The sequence below is a fragment of the Diceros bicornis genome, chromosome 19, assembly GCF_020826845.1.
Source record: "Diceros bicornis minor isolate mBicDic1 chromosome 19, mDicBic1.mat.cur, whole genome shotgun sequence".
Lineage (NCBI taxonomy): Eukaryota > Metazoa > Chordata > Mammalia > Perissodactyla > Rhinocerotidae > Diceros > Diceros bicornis.
Window position 1 is genome coordinate 382,029 of NC_080758.1, and position 15,777 is coordinate 397,805.

Here is a 15,777-nt window from a genome sequence, read left to right on the forward strand (position 1 = left end):
GTAGTCCTTGCTTCATGCAGTTCATGGCAGATGGTAAGGAAGCGACTGCACTACAGATGGTGGTGAGCAGAGGGCTTGTCTTATTCTGTGTTGCATCCCTGAGCCAGGAACAAAGTCCAGCCCAAGCCTGGCTGAAGGGGACCCCCAGCAATGAGTGGTCGGTTCCAGTGTGTCTGTGGCCCCACATGGACATGCCACTGTGTATACTGTATACCTGCCACTCTGAGTCTGTGGTCCCACAGTGAACCCCCTCCTGTAGAAGCCAGGAGTGTGGAGGTGGGAAGGGGACCCGATGGAGCAGCAGCATCACAGTCCTGGGAAGGCCCAGCTGCTAAACTTGCTTTACAGCCCTCCAACGCCAATGTGCTTTCACAGCCTGGGGCAACTTGTGTAGACCCTTCAACACATCTTTCCCAGAGCCATCCTGCAACCTAGGCTAGGTGTAGAACACCTCCTGGGGTCCCACAACCCCTGTTCCCACCATCCTTTGGAGGGGATCAAGGCGCCCATCACACAGCGTTGCCACAAACTGGGTTCGGTTAATCTTTGCATTCCCTTTTAGGAGCTGATAGCAGACTGGGACGTCCACAGTGTTTGAGAGAGGAAGAGAAAGAAAGGAGGAGGGAATGCCCCAGTGAAGGAGAGCACCAGGTCCTTATGTACTGCCCCACTCTCCCCCAGACACCACGTCGGGATCCCCAGGTGGGCCAGCTTTACAGGTTTGGGGAGAGGCCCTGAAGGTGCACGAATGCGTGAACACGCACAGGCTACAGCCTCCAGGGCAACTGGAAGTCCTCTGGTTCCAGCGGACTGCAATGAGTCGCCTCCACGTTCTTGAGGTGTTTGCGCGCCAGGAACAGCGCGAGCTGCCGGCGCCTCCGCGGGCTCAGGCCCTGACCCACTAGCCAGGGGAAGGGGAGGCCGTGGGGCCCCCAGGCCTCCTCGTCCTCCTGCTCGTCCTCGCAGCGCGCGCGGTAGGAGCGCAGCAGAGCCAGGCACCATTCATCATCCACGCGGTAGCGCGCGTAGAAGGCGGCCTCCTGTGCCAGGCTGCCGACGCGCAGCCAGCGGGTCACGACGGCGAGACCCTCGCGCACCATCACGCTGGGGTAGCGGTGCTGCAGCAGGCGCAGGAGCAACTCGTTGCCGCGGTTGCCCTCCACGTCGCCGGACGGCAGGGGGCGCAGGTGGCCCGAGGTGCTGACCACGTCGTCCTGCGTGCGTCGGAGCAGCAGCACCGGCCCAGGGTAGCGGCACAGCTGCTCGGCCACATTGAGGTTGAAGTGCTCGCGCACGGTGCGCACCACCAGCCCCTTCCAGCTGTGGGGCATGACCTTCAGGGCCAGCGGCACGAGGTCATCGAAGGTGGCGTCAAGCACCAGCGCACCCAGCTCTGGGTATGTCATGGTGGCCCAGGTGGCCGTGAAGCCTCCGATGGACCAGCCATACACCACCACATGTGCAGGTGGGAAGCGCAGGCGGTGCAGCGCGTACTTGATCACCACGTCCATGGCGTTGGCATCGTGCTGAGGGAACGGCGCGCCCGTGCTGCCCCCGAAGCCCGGGTGGTTCCAGCCCAGCACGGAGTAGCCGGCCTCCAGCGGCGCAGACAGGCAACCCATCTCGTAGAAGCCGGCGTTGCCTTCGCAGCAGATGACGAGGCGCAGGCCATGGCCGTGGCTGCCCGGGTGTTGGCGGCGATCCATGAACATGGTGTCGATCTCGTTGCCGTCACAGGCCACCAGCTTGGCACGCCGGCCGCGGTAGCGCTCCACGAGGCGCTCTTGGCCCTGCTGCAGCAGCGGCAGCAGTGCGCGCGTCATCAGGAACATGGAGCCGGGGTACAGGAGCCAGCGGCCCAGTGAGTGGGCCAGCGCGTAGCTGGCGAGCTGGCCGGGCAGCTCGCGGATCTGCTGCAGGAGGCACTGCGCCTGGCTGCGCGCGCCGCGCGGCGGCCGCCCCGGTGCGTCCCCGCCCAGCGCCGCGCCCCGCAGCAGCCATACGCCGGCCGCAGCCGCCGCGCACGTCAGCGCGCGGTGACCGCTGCCACCTACGCCTGCGGCCCGCACGTCATCCCAGCGGAAGTCTACCGGCCAGCTACGGAAGTTATAGGTGTAGTTGGCGGTCAGGTAGATCTTGAACACGTGCACCAGCGCCTTCACGAAGCAAACGACACACATGGGCGTCGAGGCTACCGGGCGCTCGGTGCAAGCCCTAACACCCAGTCGCCGGGCTGGGGTCGAGGCGGGAGGCCCAGGCCCGGCCGGAGGGCGGCTGCAGGGGTGAGCGTGAACAGGGCTCTCTTGGGACATGCCTCTTCAGGTCTTGGCCCTGAGGGCCTTTGTGACCTGGGCCTTCCAGGGCCCAGGGGAGGAGGCATCTGCCTGTGCTTTGTGAGTGCCGGCTGGCTTTGTGAGTCACTGTTGCTGGGGGAAGAGGCGACACCCCGTGATGGGCTCACAAAGGGTTCCCAGGAGTGGTGGACCTCAAGTTCTGCCCCGCCCCTTAGGACCCCGCGGCAGCCACACCCTTCCCAGGCCCTGCTTCTCTCACCCCCACCCACACCCAAGCGCACCCCACTCACCCCTTGAGTGGCAGACGGCCCCTCCTCCTTAAATTGAAGATGGATAGACAAGCCAGAAATCGACAGCCTTAACCTCTTCCTGGGCGGAGACTGGTCTCACTGGGAAAAATGCAGAGCTTCCCACAACCCTGAACCACGCTTGCTGTGGGATGGTCCCCCACCTCCTGAGGTACCCACACTGGTGGGAAAGGGAGCCAGAGGCAAGAAGGAGCTTTCCCACTGGGGATCAGGCTGTGTGAGCGTTTCAAAGACCACGTAGCATCCAGGAGAAGGCTAGGGGCAGCAGGTCCCTGCCCAGGCCTGTGCCAGGCGGCTGTGCTCCGGCCCTCCCAGAGCAAGGGAGCAGCCCAGGAAATCCAGCACAGTATCACCCTAGGGCAGCAACAGAGGCTGGCCGGTGGGGCTGCTGCTGGAACAGGGAGGCAGTGTTTGCTCTTAGCCTGAGGCCCCCCCAACCTTCCTTCCCAGGAAAGGGAGTAAGCGCAGGCTGGAAACCCCCGCCTGTTCTGGATCCTCTTTCCACTGGCGCCAGCAGAGGCAATGACCTTCTCCAGGTGGGTCCTGCTTAGCCAGTGTTCCTCATTTTCAGCCCCTGGTCAGGCCTTCCTCCCCCTCAAACCACCCCGAAAGCTGTACCTTCCTCTTTTCTGGAGGGCTCTAGTGGGTTCCCCTTTTTCTCCCGCTCCAGAGAGGGCCAGCCTACCTGAAGGCAAAGGGGGCAGTGTTAGAGACCACCAGGGGGAGCCAGGGAAGAGCCAGGCTCAGGGGGCTCTGTCAACAGTTGCTTGGACCTGAAACAGGGAATTTGGCAAACCCAGCCAGACCCTCGGAGCCCAAGAGCCAGGCCTGCCTCAGAGACGCCAGCCTTCCGGAGAGGGGGTTCCAGGCTTGGCAAACCCTCTCTGCTCTCCTCTGTGTCTGGGCTGGAAGCACTGCTGGCCCAGTCAGCCCCCACCAGGTTAGGGAAGCAGAGCTGAGGACTGTTGCTGTCCTTGGGGCTTGGGGGACAGGAGGGGTCAATTGGCAGAGTGAGTGGGTTGGGAGGGTTGAATATCCCCCTCAACCAGAGTTTCCAGACAAAATACAAAACACCCAGTTAAACTTGAATTTCAGGTAAACAAAAAATACTTTTTGAGTATAAGTATGTCCTAAATATTGCATGGGACATACTTACATTAAAAGATTTTTTATCTGAAATTCAACTCTAACCAGATATCCTGTTTTTAGATTTGTTTGTTGCTTTTTGCTAAATCTGGCAACTCTACCCATGGCACCTTCCCCCCCCCCCCCCCCCCAGCTAGCTGAGATCCAGATTTTCCTGATTATCCAGCTCTTATCCCAGATTGGGCTGCTCTGCTCATTGGTCAGGTCCCGAGGACCAAGAGGGCGTCTCAGGGTCCACTGGTGCACCTGGGAAGGGCCCCCTCCTGTTCCTTCTGCCTTGCAACCACCTCACCTTGTCACTGGGTCCTGGGCAGCAGTGGGGACTGCCCCAGGAGGGATCCCGCGGGGTACCAAACCCTGGGGTCAGGGGATGGGCAGGGCTGCCTGTGGGGTCCTCATCTCCCTGAGACGTCCACCCTGACCCTGTGTTTAGGGGTGGAGATGGAAACCTTGGGGGAGGGGGAGGGCATTTCCTCTCCTGGGAATGGCTTTCATAAACTCAGATGCTCTGTATCCTTGCCCAGGAGGGGAGTACAGACCCAGAGGCTCCAGGCTCATTTTGTGAGACCATAGGAGTGACCCCCGTGACAGGGCAGAGGGCCTCGTTGGGTCTTCAGCCTGAATTCAGGCAGACACAGCGGGCAAGAGGAGGTGTCCTGGAGGATTGTTCACACAGTATATTGGACATGCCACATTTTGTTTTGATGCCCCAGGGAAAAATGGGGGTTGGAGGAGCCATGTGCTCCCGGGGCAGTCTCCCAGCTTGGTCAGCTCGGAGACTTCTGTTTGGAAATAGGCTTTCTTTTAGCCAGGCCCACCTGCCCTTGGCTCCCCCGGAAGAGCAGAAAGCTCAGAGAAGGAGGGGGAGCCAGAGACCGGATTCAGAGGGGCAGAGGTCAGTGGGCTGGAGCTGTTGGCCCCCTGGGGCCTTGCCCTGTGTCTAGCCTGACCTCTGACCCCACCAGCCCTGCCCCCAGCCCATGGGAGCCCAAGTGCCCCAGAACCACCAGCTCTGTTGAGACAGGAAAGCATGTGACAGGAAGGGAGCCCTCCTCCTGCTGTCCCCTCTCTAGAAGAGCCCCCCAAACTGGACCAGCTGCAGCAGCAGTGACCTCTTGTGCTCCCCTACCTGCTCAGGGAAGGTGGGGCTGTGTCCTCAATTATCAGTTCTCAGTTTGAGGAGGCAACTCCCCTCACCCCCCAGTGTCCTCCAGGCAGACATCTGAGCATGTGCCCCACCCCCACAGAGCCTGCTGGGCTCTATGACCTCTGGCCTTTGCCCCACAGGGGCAGTGCTCCCTCCTGGCCAATTCTGCTCAGCCTCCCTGGAGGCCCTGATTTATGCTTTGGGAGCCAGCAGAGCCAACCTTGGGAGAGAGAGAGAAAACCAGTCCCAGAGGCTGGAGGGGCAGGGGCCAGGATCAGAGCCCCTGGCAGAGGGTGTCCAGCGGGCAGTGTGAGCCGACCACAGCAGCCCAGGGCTCTGAGAGCAGCGCCTGGGCCCTGGGAAAGCTGAAGCTGCCCTGGCGGGAGGGGGAGCTGAGTCTGCACAAACGCCTCTGCTCAGGAAATGGGGTGCAGGGAAGGTGGGGGGTGGCTCAGAGCCTGAGGACAGGAGGGGACGCTTCCTGGCGGATGCGGGGTCAGAGACAGGGCGGAAATGGCCAAGACAGCTGCTGAACATCTGGAATCGCAGAGAATTACCCAGCGCCCTCAAGGATGGTGGGGTTGGGGGGGGAGTGGTGCACGCCCACGCCCGCTCCTTCCTGCCTCCCTGCAGGGCCAGTTCCTCAGTCTCTCCTCACACTGTGCCCCCACCATCAGAGTAAAGTCTGGGTGGGAGTCAAGAGCCCTGCAGGCCAGTCTGATGGTGGCCAAGTTCCCCGGGGACTCAGCCTCCCTGGGGGGTGCACAGTCTGCATCCTTTCTGCAGACTCCAGGGGGTGAACCCCTCTAGGGCTCCCTGGAGTTGTGCAGGCTACAGCCCTGCTCCTGGGATGGTCCCTGGGGCCCCATACACAAGCTTGGAAGGGTCACTGTGTCGCTCCTGGCTGGGAGCCCCTTATCCTTTCTACCACTGCAACACCCAGCACAGGGTTTGATATCAGGTGTGTGCTTAACTGTTGTTCTGTTATTCACAATGTAACACAGGCTCACTGCAGTCAGTGAACGTGGAAGAGTTCACTGTCCTTTCTATGCCCTCCCTGGTTTCCAGAGAGGTTAACCTGGATGTGTCCTTTCACACCTCTCTCTATTTGCCTACAAACATGCACAACATACAGTCCCGACTCAGGTGGCTACTGTGCCATTTGCTTTTGTAAAAGTGGGTATGGTGCACACGTTACTGGGCAGCTTGTTTTTCTTATGAGCATTGCTGCATGCACACTCCTCCCCATGTGCGGGCACGAATGCCCCAGCGTGCCCTGGCTGGTGGATACAGGTTTCCAGCCCTTTCCCCTCTGCAGCCGTGGCTGCCATGCTCACCCTTGTCCAAGGATCCTTGCTTGCCTCTAGGTGCCTTTCTCTACACACTAGATTCCTAAGAGCACCTGCTGAATCCAAGGAGGGGTATGTTCTCAAGGCCAGGGGATCTGGCCAGATTGCTTTTCCAAAAGCGTGTGCCAGCCTGTGAGTCCTGTGAGAGAGTTTGTCTCTGCAGCACAGCGGGCCGCCCCGTGTTCTTGGTATTGGTTTGCCTCTGTGTGTACAAGTTTAGTGAGCGTTAACTGATCCTGCCCCTCAGACCAGGCCGGCACCAGGAGCCATGCCACCTGCTGAGCAATCCAGTCCGCTCTTCCTTGCTGCCCCTTGGGGACCCCTCACTTGTGGGACCCAGAGCATTGTGGTGGCCAGACAGAAACTGTGGCCTGGATTTCACCCAGCCACCCCTGCTCTGGCAGAGGGGAGATCCAGCAAGGCGAGGTGATGGGGTGAATGGAAAGTATGGGAGACCCTCGGCCTGAGAGTCGGGTCTCGGGCTTTGGGGATCTGCCACGTTTTGCCTTGCCAGCGTGGGACCCCGAAAACCAGCGTGGGGGCGGGAAAGGGGCACAGCTGGAGAGTCCGACACGCGCGCGGAGCCTGCCGGCCCCGCCGCTGAACCGGAGCCCATGTGTCCCAGCACGAGCCGCCTGTGGCAACTCTGACTGCACCAGGGGCTGAGGTCCCGGGTGGGCACAGAGGTTGCCCTTCCTGGTTCCTCCACGTCGTGTTACCGGCGACATTTCTCACAAGGTGGTGAGGCAGCGCGGAAGAAGGAAGGTGTCGCCGAGGGGCAGTCCGCACGGCGGCCCTTGGAGATGGGAGGGGTGACCGGAGACACCCTCCTGCCGCCGCGCCTCTGGCTTGACGCTGCGCTCCGAGGGGCTGCTGTCTCCGGGGCGGGGGGCGTTCCCGCGCAGCCCCTCCCAGTGCCCGGTCCGGGAGACACCCCCGCGAGCGGGAGAGCCATGCGGTGGGGTGGGGCGCAGAGGTCCGGGCGTGAGCCCTCCTCGAGCCCCGAGAAGGGGAGACAGCCTGGGTGCGAGAAGAGGGGGTGGGCGAGGACCGGGTTCCCTGGCAGCGAAGAGTCACCGTCCCGGGTGGGGAGCCCGGGGCGGGGGTGGGAGTGGGGCGGAGGGCCTGAGGCCAATACTTTCAGACCTGCCTTCTTGGGCACAGGTCTCCCACCTGCCCAGGGGGTGGGCTGAAAGCTGGCTTCCGCTTAGGCCCAGGCGTCAGGGCTGCCGGCTCCTGACTGGGGCTCCTTCACGACCCTAAATCCGGGCAACCCCCGGCCCTGCGGCCTCGCCGCGGTCCCTTGGGGACCTCGGCACCCGAGAGTGGGGGCGGAGGGGAGGGGCCTGGAGGTTGGGGCGGGGCAGGCCAGCCCAGGGCGGGCAGGACCCTGCAAGGCCCCCGCGGACCTTCGATGGGGAGGGCCACCGTGAACTGAGGTCTCTGGCTGCAGGACAGGACGAAGGCTGCCAGGGTCCCCTCTGCCCTGCGGGGCACACAGCTGGGGGAGGCGGCTGTTCTTGGGCCGCACGGCCGGCACCTCCGGAGCTTGCTCTGAGCGGATCTAGGTTACAGCCCTCGCGGCTCCTTCTAAATCTCTTGCGCAGATTAAAAACGGCAACTGTCCCAGAGCTGACCCCAGGGGACCCTGCAAGTTTCCTCCCCCGCCTGCTCACAGGCACTCTCTGTTCTCAGCGTCTGCTGAGCTCTGGGGCGGCTGCTGTGAGGCTCCCGCTCCCCCACCCCTCTTACCCCCGCCGGTCCCTGGAGGCCTGGCGCGAGGTCAAGCCCACCGCAGCCGGCCGGCCCACCTCTGCGGTGGGTGGGGGCAGGGGCCGCTCCAGGGCGGGCCCAGACAGCAGGCCCTTCTTCCCTCCAGTGCCGGCTTCAGGCAGAAAAGTGGGGAGAGAACGGGGAGGCGAAGGGAGATGAGAGGGAAGCGAGTGTGTCCGCCTCATGCTGGCAGGGACCTGAGGGGTCCAGGAGGAGTGCCCCACTTTGGTTCCTGTGGTTTCTCTAACAGAGACTGCACCCCGGGGAGACCCAACCTGGACCCCACACACGTCATACAGACAGGACAGGATCTGGGGGGCCAGGAAAGTGTCTGAGCTTTTGTCCTGAGCCCACCCAGGAAGGCAGTGGATGGGAGGATGAAGAAGCAGAGGAGAGAGCCCGGTCACCCCCTTCCTGTCCCCCACCCTGTGCTGGGGATCGGCACTAACCGCAGGGCTGCCCACCCACTGCTTTGAAGCTACCAGGAGCAGGACCCAGCTGCCAGGGGTTCATGCACCACTCCACCCCTCCGGCTGCGTGGGGGCCGGGAGTGACCACAGGGCCGCCAGTGGCCTTTGAAGTGCTGGGGCGCGGCTGCAGGAAGTGGGCGGTAGCCCACCCAGGCCCTGGGCCCACCCTACCGGAGGGCTTGAGCCCCTGCCCATCCAGGCCCCGAGGCGTCCCCATGCGCTAGCCACCTTGGCTGCCCAGGTGCATGCCTGGTACAGGATGGGTTGGGGGGGTGGAGGCAAGGAAGGGAAGGGCTGCCAGGCTGATGCTTCCCCAGCCTCTGGGGCCCAACCCCAGCCCCAGTTTCATCCAGCCTCCGGCAGGGAGGCAATGGGGCCAGGAATTGGTCCCTCTCTCTCAGCTAAAAATAGCAGCCTCGGCCTTTGTGGAAAGCCCCTGGGGCGGGGGAGGAAGGAGCAGGGCCGCAGGGCTGGGGCCATGGGGAACGGGGAGCGAGGCCTCTGGGAAGGAGGCCGGGCAGGAAATGCCCGGGTGCCCCGGCCCCCAAGCAAGGGCTCCCGCCAGCAGACACAGCCCCCTGGAAAGTCCCAGGCAGTGCCTTCGGACCTGCGTGGACCACGAGTGTCCTGGGTCGTCAGGCTGGGCCTCCCGTCTCAGGGTGGGCTTCCTCTCACCCCAGCTGAGGATGTCCTCCTGGGCCTGGGCTGGTCTCCTGCCGTGGACACAGGAGGACTGGATGAAGGCAGTTCTTTCTCCCTCGGTCATTCTCTGCACCTGGTGATGGCCTGAACCGCCCCACCCTCCAATGCCCCCTTCACCACCCCCAACAAGAACCATTCATTCCTCAGACATTCACCCAGAGCCGGCTGTGTTGGTGGCTGGGGACAGAGCTGAGCATGGCCCGTTCCATCCCTGCCCCCAAGGTGCTTGAGGGCTTTCAGGGAGCAAACACCCAGTGGCCACCAACCTGGCGGAGGGAGGGCAGGAGAGGGGTCAGGAACTGAGACCAGAGAGATGGGTAGGAATTAGCCCATGAATTAGATTGTGGAGTGGGGGCCTGACCCTTGGAGAGCCCCAGGGGCTGAAGGAGCTTGGCATCTTGGAGTAATAACAAGGCCAGTGTGGCTGGAACTTGTCGGGGTGCAGGAATGAGGCCAGGGATGGGGGCAGATCAGGCAGGGCTTTGTAGACTGGGGCCAGGAGTTTGAAAGGAAACCACTGAAAGATTCTAAGAAAGAAAGTTCCAGACTCATGTTTGTATTTCAGAAAGGTCACTAAAATGTGGAGGACAGGCTGGGGGAGGGAGGCTTATGTTGGAGGGGAGGCTACAGGAGGCAGGGAGGGCAGAGGAGCCTTGAGGGCCAGCACAGATGTCTGTAGTTTCTGAGATGTGGGGCAGGCAGTGCAGAGGGGCCCCTGGAGGAACATGATGGGACCAGGAGTGTGGAGGGTCCACTCCAGGTCTGGCTTTCTGGTGGCACCACTCTTCCGGGCTGATTTCCCAGCAGTGAGCAGTGGCTTAGGTGTTGGCAAGGAGAAAGTGGGTGGTTGAGGTTCTTCCAGATGATGTCACGAGAGGACAGAAATGCTAATACTTCCGGTATTTTCAAGAGAAAATACAAAATCTGAACTGGATAAGAAGGAAGCCAAAGAGAGGGGAAGTCCGAGTGTTTGGGAGAAAGGAGAGTTGTTCCTGGAGTGAAGGGCTTAGTGAGCTGTCACAGCTGCGTGGCAAGCTGGGGGCTGTGCCCACAGAGGGAGAAGGTGAAAATAGTCATTTGGAGTGGGTATGAGTTTTAGTGACAGCTTACTCCAAGGTCTGACTCTGGGAGTGGGTGACTGGAGGTCTTTGAGGTGAGGAGGTGGAGGAGGCATTCAAAGAAAGGCCCACATGTTGTCTCCCCAGGGGAGTTTGGAATGTTGACAACTGACATCTCCAAGGAGGGACAAAGGAGGCATCTCTAGCCTTCACCTCCATCACTGTCACTGTCACCTAGCGACAGTCCCCTCCATCACCACCATCACATCTATTGCCTCCAGCTCCAACATCACTTCCCCACCAGCATCACCAAAATCCACCATCATTCACCCATTCATTCACTGGTTCACTCAGTGGAAAAATATCTGTTGAGAATATACACTTGGCAAGGAATCATATTGGGCTCTGGTCATGGCAATGAGCAACATGAGTGAGGTCTCTACCCTTGTGGAGCTTACAGTCCAGTGGGGCAGACTGAACATAAACACATGAAAAGATTTAGAAAACAAGAAGTACAATGACCAGCACTCCCAGCCCTAGGTATTTACCCAAAGAAATGAAACACACACTCACAAAGCTGTCCTCCAATGTTCACAGCAGCATTATTCACAACGTCCTCAAACTGGAAACACCCGCTTGTCCATCTGCTGGTGAACAGTGACCAAACTGTAGTCCATCCACATAGTGGAAAGAGAAGGAGTGGACTGCTGATACGTACAGAATGAATCTCAAAAGCATTATGCTGAGTGAAAGAAGCCATACACAAAAGACCGCATACTGTATGATTTAGTTTATGTGAAATCCTAGAAAAGATAAAACTATGGTGACAGAAAACAGATCAATGGTTGGCAGGGGCCAGGAGGGAGAGAATGAATGCCAAGAGGCTGAGGGGACTTTTTGGGTTGATGAGAATGTTCTATATCATGATAGTGGGTGTGGTTACATGACCATAGGTCTGTCTAAGCTCATCAAGTTGTATGCTTGAAATTGGTGAATATCATTGTATGTAAATTATACTTCAGTGAAGCTCCATTTTTTAAAAGATGTAAAGGCTATGACTGGAACCATGAAAAACACAAGGAGGGGAGGTGATGGGGAAATAGAGAGGGCTGGGAGGCGGGAAGGGCTGGTTTGGCAGTTGGCTTCTTAGAGGAGGTGTCATTTCTCTTGGGTGGGCACCTAGGAGCAGAATTGCTGGGTCAAGTGGTAATCTATGCTTAACATCCCCTTTGGTAATTTTAACTCTTAGGTAAACAGGCCAATTCAGACTTAAGCTGTGTGTTGAGGTAATTCACTTTTATAGGCTGTTTTTAGATGACACGTCATTTCCTGCTCAGGTGACTAGAGCAGACTGGCAGGATGTTCTACAAATGACCAGCAGGCACTTGTATCGGCCTGAGGCTAAAGCCAGAGACTGTGTGGGAGGACGCGTGGGACCCCCAGGCCTCCCCGAACAGCAGGGGTGCTGTGGTCTGGGTTCACCACTGGCCAGTAGGCAAAGCCCAGTCACCTCTCCCTGGTCCTGGCAGCCTGGACGGGGCAACCACAGGAAGTCCTTGGATCTGCTGCCTTCAGGCACTTCCTGGGACGCTCATTTGCCAGACCAGTGAGCAAACTATTAGCCAGTCTCGGCCTACAGTGCCCACTCAGGGAAGGCCAGGCTTTGCTGTGGCTCCCTGCAGTGGGGGGTACAGGAGCAAGGGGTTCCCATGGCCTTCACCCCAGCTGGACTGTCCCTAGGCTTCCTGTCCTGGGCAAGGGAGGGCCAGGGCCAGGCCAAGGCCTCTCCTCTGGGTCGGTGGGCCCCAGGATCCACCTGAAGGAGTGGGCTCCCACGTGGGACGTAAGGGCAAACCTGTGGGGGTAGAGGTTCCCCACATTGCAAGTGACAGCCCCGCTGGTCTCTCCCATGCTCTGTGGGGCTCCCTGAGGATGGTTCCTGGGGCTGGTACCACCCAGGGTGGGTGTGTGGGCCACTCCACATCCTGGCTGGCCATGGTGGGGCCTGGGGGTCTGGGACTGGGGTGTGTCATGGGTGCTGGCTCTGCTGTCCTCCTCGAAGCCACTGTTCAAAGTAACTTGGACTGGCTGTTGAGGCCCTGGCAGATCTTGGAATTGGTGAGCCCCAGGCCCCAGTGACCTTTTCGCCCTGTGGCCTTGACTGGGGCTGGGAACCTCCGGCCTGGCGTCCTGTGTCCTGCCAAGAGGATGTCCTGTCCTCCAGGCCAGCTCCCCGCCCTCCGCCATCCCTCTGGGGCCTCCAGGGGTGGAGGTGGGGGTCTGGGGATGGAGGGGAGTTGGAAGTCAGCCGACTGCCCCCTGCTCCCCACCGCTGGGTACTGAGCCCCGGCTGTCTCTCCCAGCTCCCTCCTCCCCCTGGACCCAGATGTAGGGCACAGGGGCCCCCAGCCCAGCTCCTGGGGTTTTTCCAGGACAGACTCCAGTTCCCCTAGTGGGGTGTGGGGGAGCTGTTCCACAGAACAAAGGCCAGGGGAGGAGAGGGGAGTGGGGAGCAGGGAAAAGGAAGGGGAAGGGACTGAGCAGGCTCTGAAGCCACCTCTCCCTGAGCCGCAGGGTTTCCTGTCCTGAGTGTGTGGGGAGAGTGAGGCCCTGAGAGGGGATCTCAGGTGGGAGGGTGCTGAGACACTCCTGGCTCCAGGGAGGTGGGGGTGGTGGACCCAGCGGGCTGAGCATCCCCAGGTGCAGGCCCCTCCCCCTGTCGATCTATTACTGTGACCTGAGGGTCCTCCCTGCACCCCCAGCCTGTGGTCTCTGGGCATCTATGCTTATGTCTTCTCTATGAGTGTGTGTGTGTGTGTTTGTGTGTTTCCAGGTGGGTTAGGTATCTAGGAAGGGCTGAGTGGATATCTGTTCGTGTGTGTCTGCATCTGTCTCCTGAGTCTCTGTGCAACTGGTATGTTTCGGAGCAGGTCCCTGGCACTGCGTGTGTGTACGTGTGTGTGTGCGTGTGCACGTGTGTTTGAGTCTGTATCCTGGGTTTGTGTCTGAATCTCAGGGTATCTGTGTGGCTTCGTGCATGTCTATATTTGTGGGGTGGAGTGCTGTTTTCCATCTAAGGTCAAGAATGACCAGTTCCCCCTAGAAAGCCTTGACCCCAGGAGGGGTGGGGGCAGGAAAGCAGCTGTCGGGCCTTCTCTCCTCCACCCCTTGCCGCCCCAGGGCTCTGTCCACCTTTAGCACCGGCAGCTCAGCTGAGTTAAAAATAGCCCTGGGGCCTCTGGAAGCGGAAGGGGTAGAGGCACCCGCAGGCAGCAGGAGGGAGGAGGTGGGAGGCACCCCTGGCCCAGCAGGCGGCGGGCAGTCCCCCGGGTCTGCGCCAGCACTCCAAGGCCAGCCGGCTAGGCTCCAGCAGGGCGGGCCCCACATCCGCCTGGCCCCACCTGTGCGGCTGCAGGACCCCCACCCTGTGTGGCTCCTCTGGGCCCTGCTCTGGAGAAAGGCAGAGCTGGCCCTGAGGCAGTCAGACTGGCCGGAGCCCTGCTCCAAGCCTTGGTCCCCAGAGATAGGCAGGGCCCCCAATGCCTCCGAGAGCCTCTCCCTGGAGCTGCTCTTTCCTGGCCCTTCTGCCCCTCCTGGTCCCCATCAGTCCTCTCCCTCCACGGAAAGAGAGGGCACCAGGGAACCCTCCTCCCTGGGGGGGTGCAGTCAGTGGAGGGTTTCGGGAGGTTTTCCTATAACTTTTTATTGAAGTACCACATACATACAGAAAAGTGCATGTACCTTAGGTATATGGTTTAATGGATTTTGATAAACTGAATGCATCTTGTCAGCAGCATCTGGATCAAGGAAACAGGACACTGACAGCCCCAGGAGCCCCTCGGGCCCACACCCCAAAGGAGTGATCACTGTGTGATCCCATTGGCTCCACTGGTCCCACCTGTGTCTGCACTTAGCCCATCCCGGGAGCAGTTCTGCCCTACCCTGGGTGATGCGGGGTGTGGTGTCTGCAGCAGCGCCTGCAGTGGGTGGTGGCCAGTTCTCAAGGCTGTCCAGTGTTCCCCTGTGTGACGGACCACACTTCATGTACCTGTTCTCCTGCTCACAGGCCTTTGGGTTTTTCCAGGTTGGAGCCATGACAAGCAGGGTGGCCTTGGACACTCTGTACGTGGTTTTGGTGAACCCGAGCGCGGAGTTCCCTTGGACACCCCAAGAGTGGAGCTGAGTCTGAACGAGTCACGATCCCTCTGAGGGTCTGATGGGGGCACGATGGACACTCTCCCAGAAATGGTAGAACTTGCCCCTGATTTCACAGGGTGCACCTCCCAGAGGTTCCTGAAACTTGAGCCCCGGCCTACCAGGTCTCTGCAGTCTTTGGGGTCTGTTTGTCCTTGGAGGGGCTGGGTCTTGGGCTGGGTCCCCCAGGGAGAGGCTATCCTCCCCCAGGAGGGATGGGCAGCGTGTGTGTGCGCCCTCTGGCAGGCCAGGCACACCCAGAGGAGGCGCCCCATCCCGGAGACCCACACCCACCCTTCCTTCCTCAGGAAAACCTGTGGTCTGATAAGGCCTCCAGTCTCTAGTTTTCAAAACCACCCCGGCACCAGGACCCCCCAGGGGAGGAGGGACCAGAGCCCCATGCAGCAGTGGCAGCTGGGCCGGGGAACCCGGCTCTTGGTGCCCCACAACCACTCCTGCACAACAGCCTCTGGGCGTGGCTCCAAGGGAAGGGGGTTCTGAGCAGCCCTGGGCCCTGGCTGGGTCTGGGGTCTATGTGGCAGAGGTAGTCAAACGAGGCTTCCCCCGGGGCAGGGCATCCCCATCCCCCAAGGCCTTGGCCAAGGACCCAAGCCCCCTCCAGCCCCTCACTGTGGGTTTTCCCTCTGACCCCACCTGAGCCTATCCTGGGGGGCAGAGGAGGAATACCTGCCCCCAGTCTCGCTCACTGCCCGGCACCTGCCCAGTCATGTGAAGCCACCCAGCTCCCAGCATCAGGCAAGCCCCTGTCCTCCAGCATGGCCTCTTCTTGGGGTCTGCCAGCCCTGGGGCTCCCAGTGGCATCCCAGGATGACTCCAGCCCAAATCCCAACAGGAAGGAGGGGCCCACAGGACATCCAAGGCGTGAAACCGCGGCAGAGAGCCACGGAGCCCGCTCTCGGCTCTCCAGCCCAGCCCTCACCCTTCACTCGCCCGCCCTACACCCTTCACGCCCCCACTCCGCACCCTTCATGCGCCCGCCCTGCACTGATGTTTGTTAAACTGCCCTCATAACAACAATGCTGACAAGGGGGGCAGCGCCTTCTGGGGCTGCTTTTGTGTCAGGCCGTCCTGCTCAGCCACTTAGCTCCATCAGGTAGGTCTTTAGGTGCAGACCACCGCTCAGAGAAGTGAGTGACTTACCCAAAACCACAGAGCAGGTGGGGATCCCAGTTCTGGCCAGGCTGCAACAGAGCCCTCAAGACCTAGGCTACAAAGGGAATCAGACAGGGCCCTGCCACACGGCGCATGGTGGGAGGTGGGGGGTGGAGGACAGATAAAATGTGCGGGCTTGGACCAGAGGCAGGGCCCCATCTGC

At 60.7% G+C, this 15,777-nt stretch overlaps 1 protein-coding gene across 1 annotated transcript; it reads right to left on the reverse strand.

Annotated features, from left to right (window-relative positions):
• Positions 1 to 728: 728 nt before the first annotated feature.
• ABHD16B (abhydrolase domain containing 16B) lies at positions 729 to 2,196 on the reverse strand. The gene has a single exon (XM_058562245.1). The coding sequence runs from the start codon at positions 2,178 to 2,180 to the stop codon at positions 768 to 770; it is 1,413 nt and encodes a 470-aa protein (XP_058418228.1). The 5' UTR covers positions 2,181 to 2,196; the 3' UTR covers positions 729 to 767.
• Positions 2,197 to 15,777: the final 13,581 nt, after the last annotated feature.

Excerpts from the sequence above, each read along its gene's own strand:
- ABHD16B (XM_058562245.1), bottom strand. The coding sequence starts at position 2,180 with ATGTGTGTCGTTTGCTTCGTGAAGGCGCTGGTGCACGTGTTCAAGATC.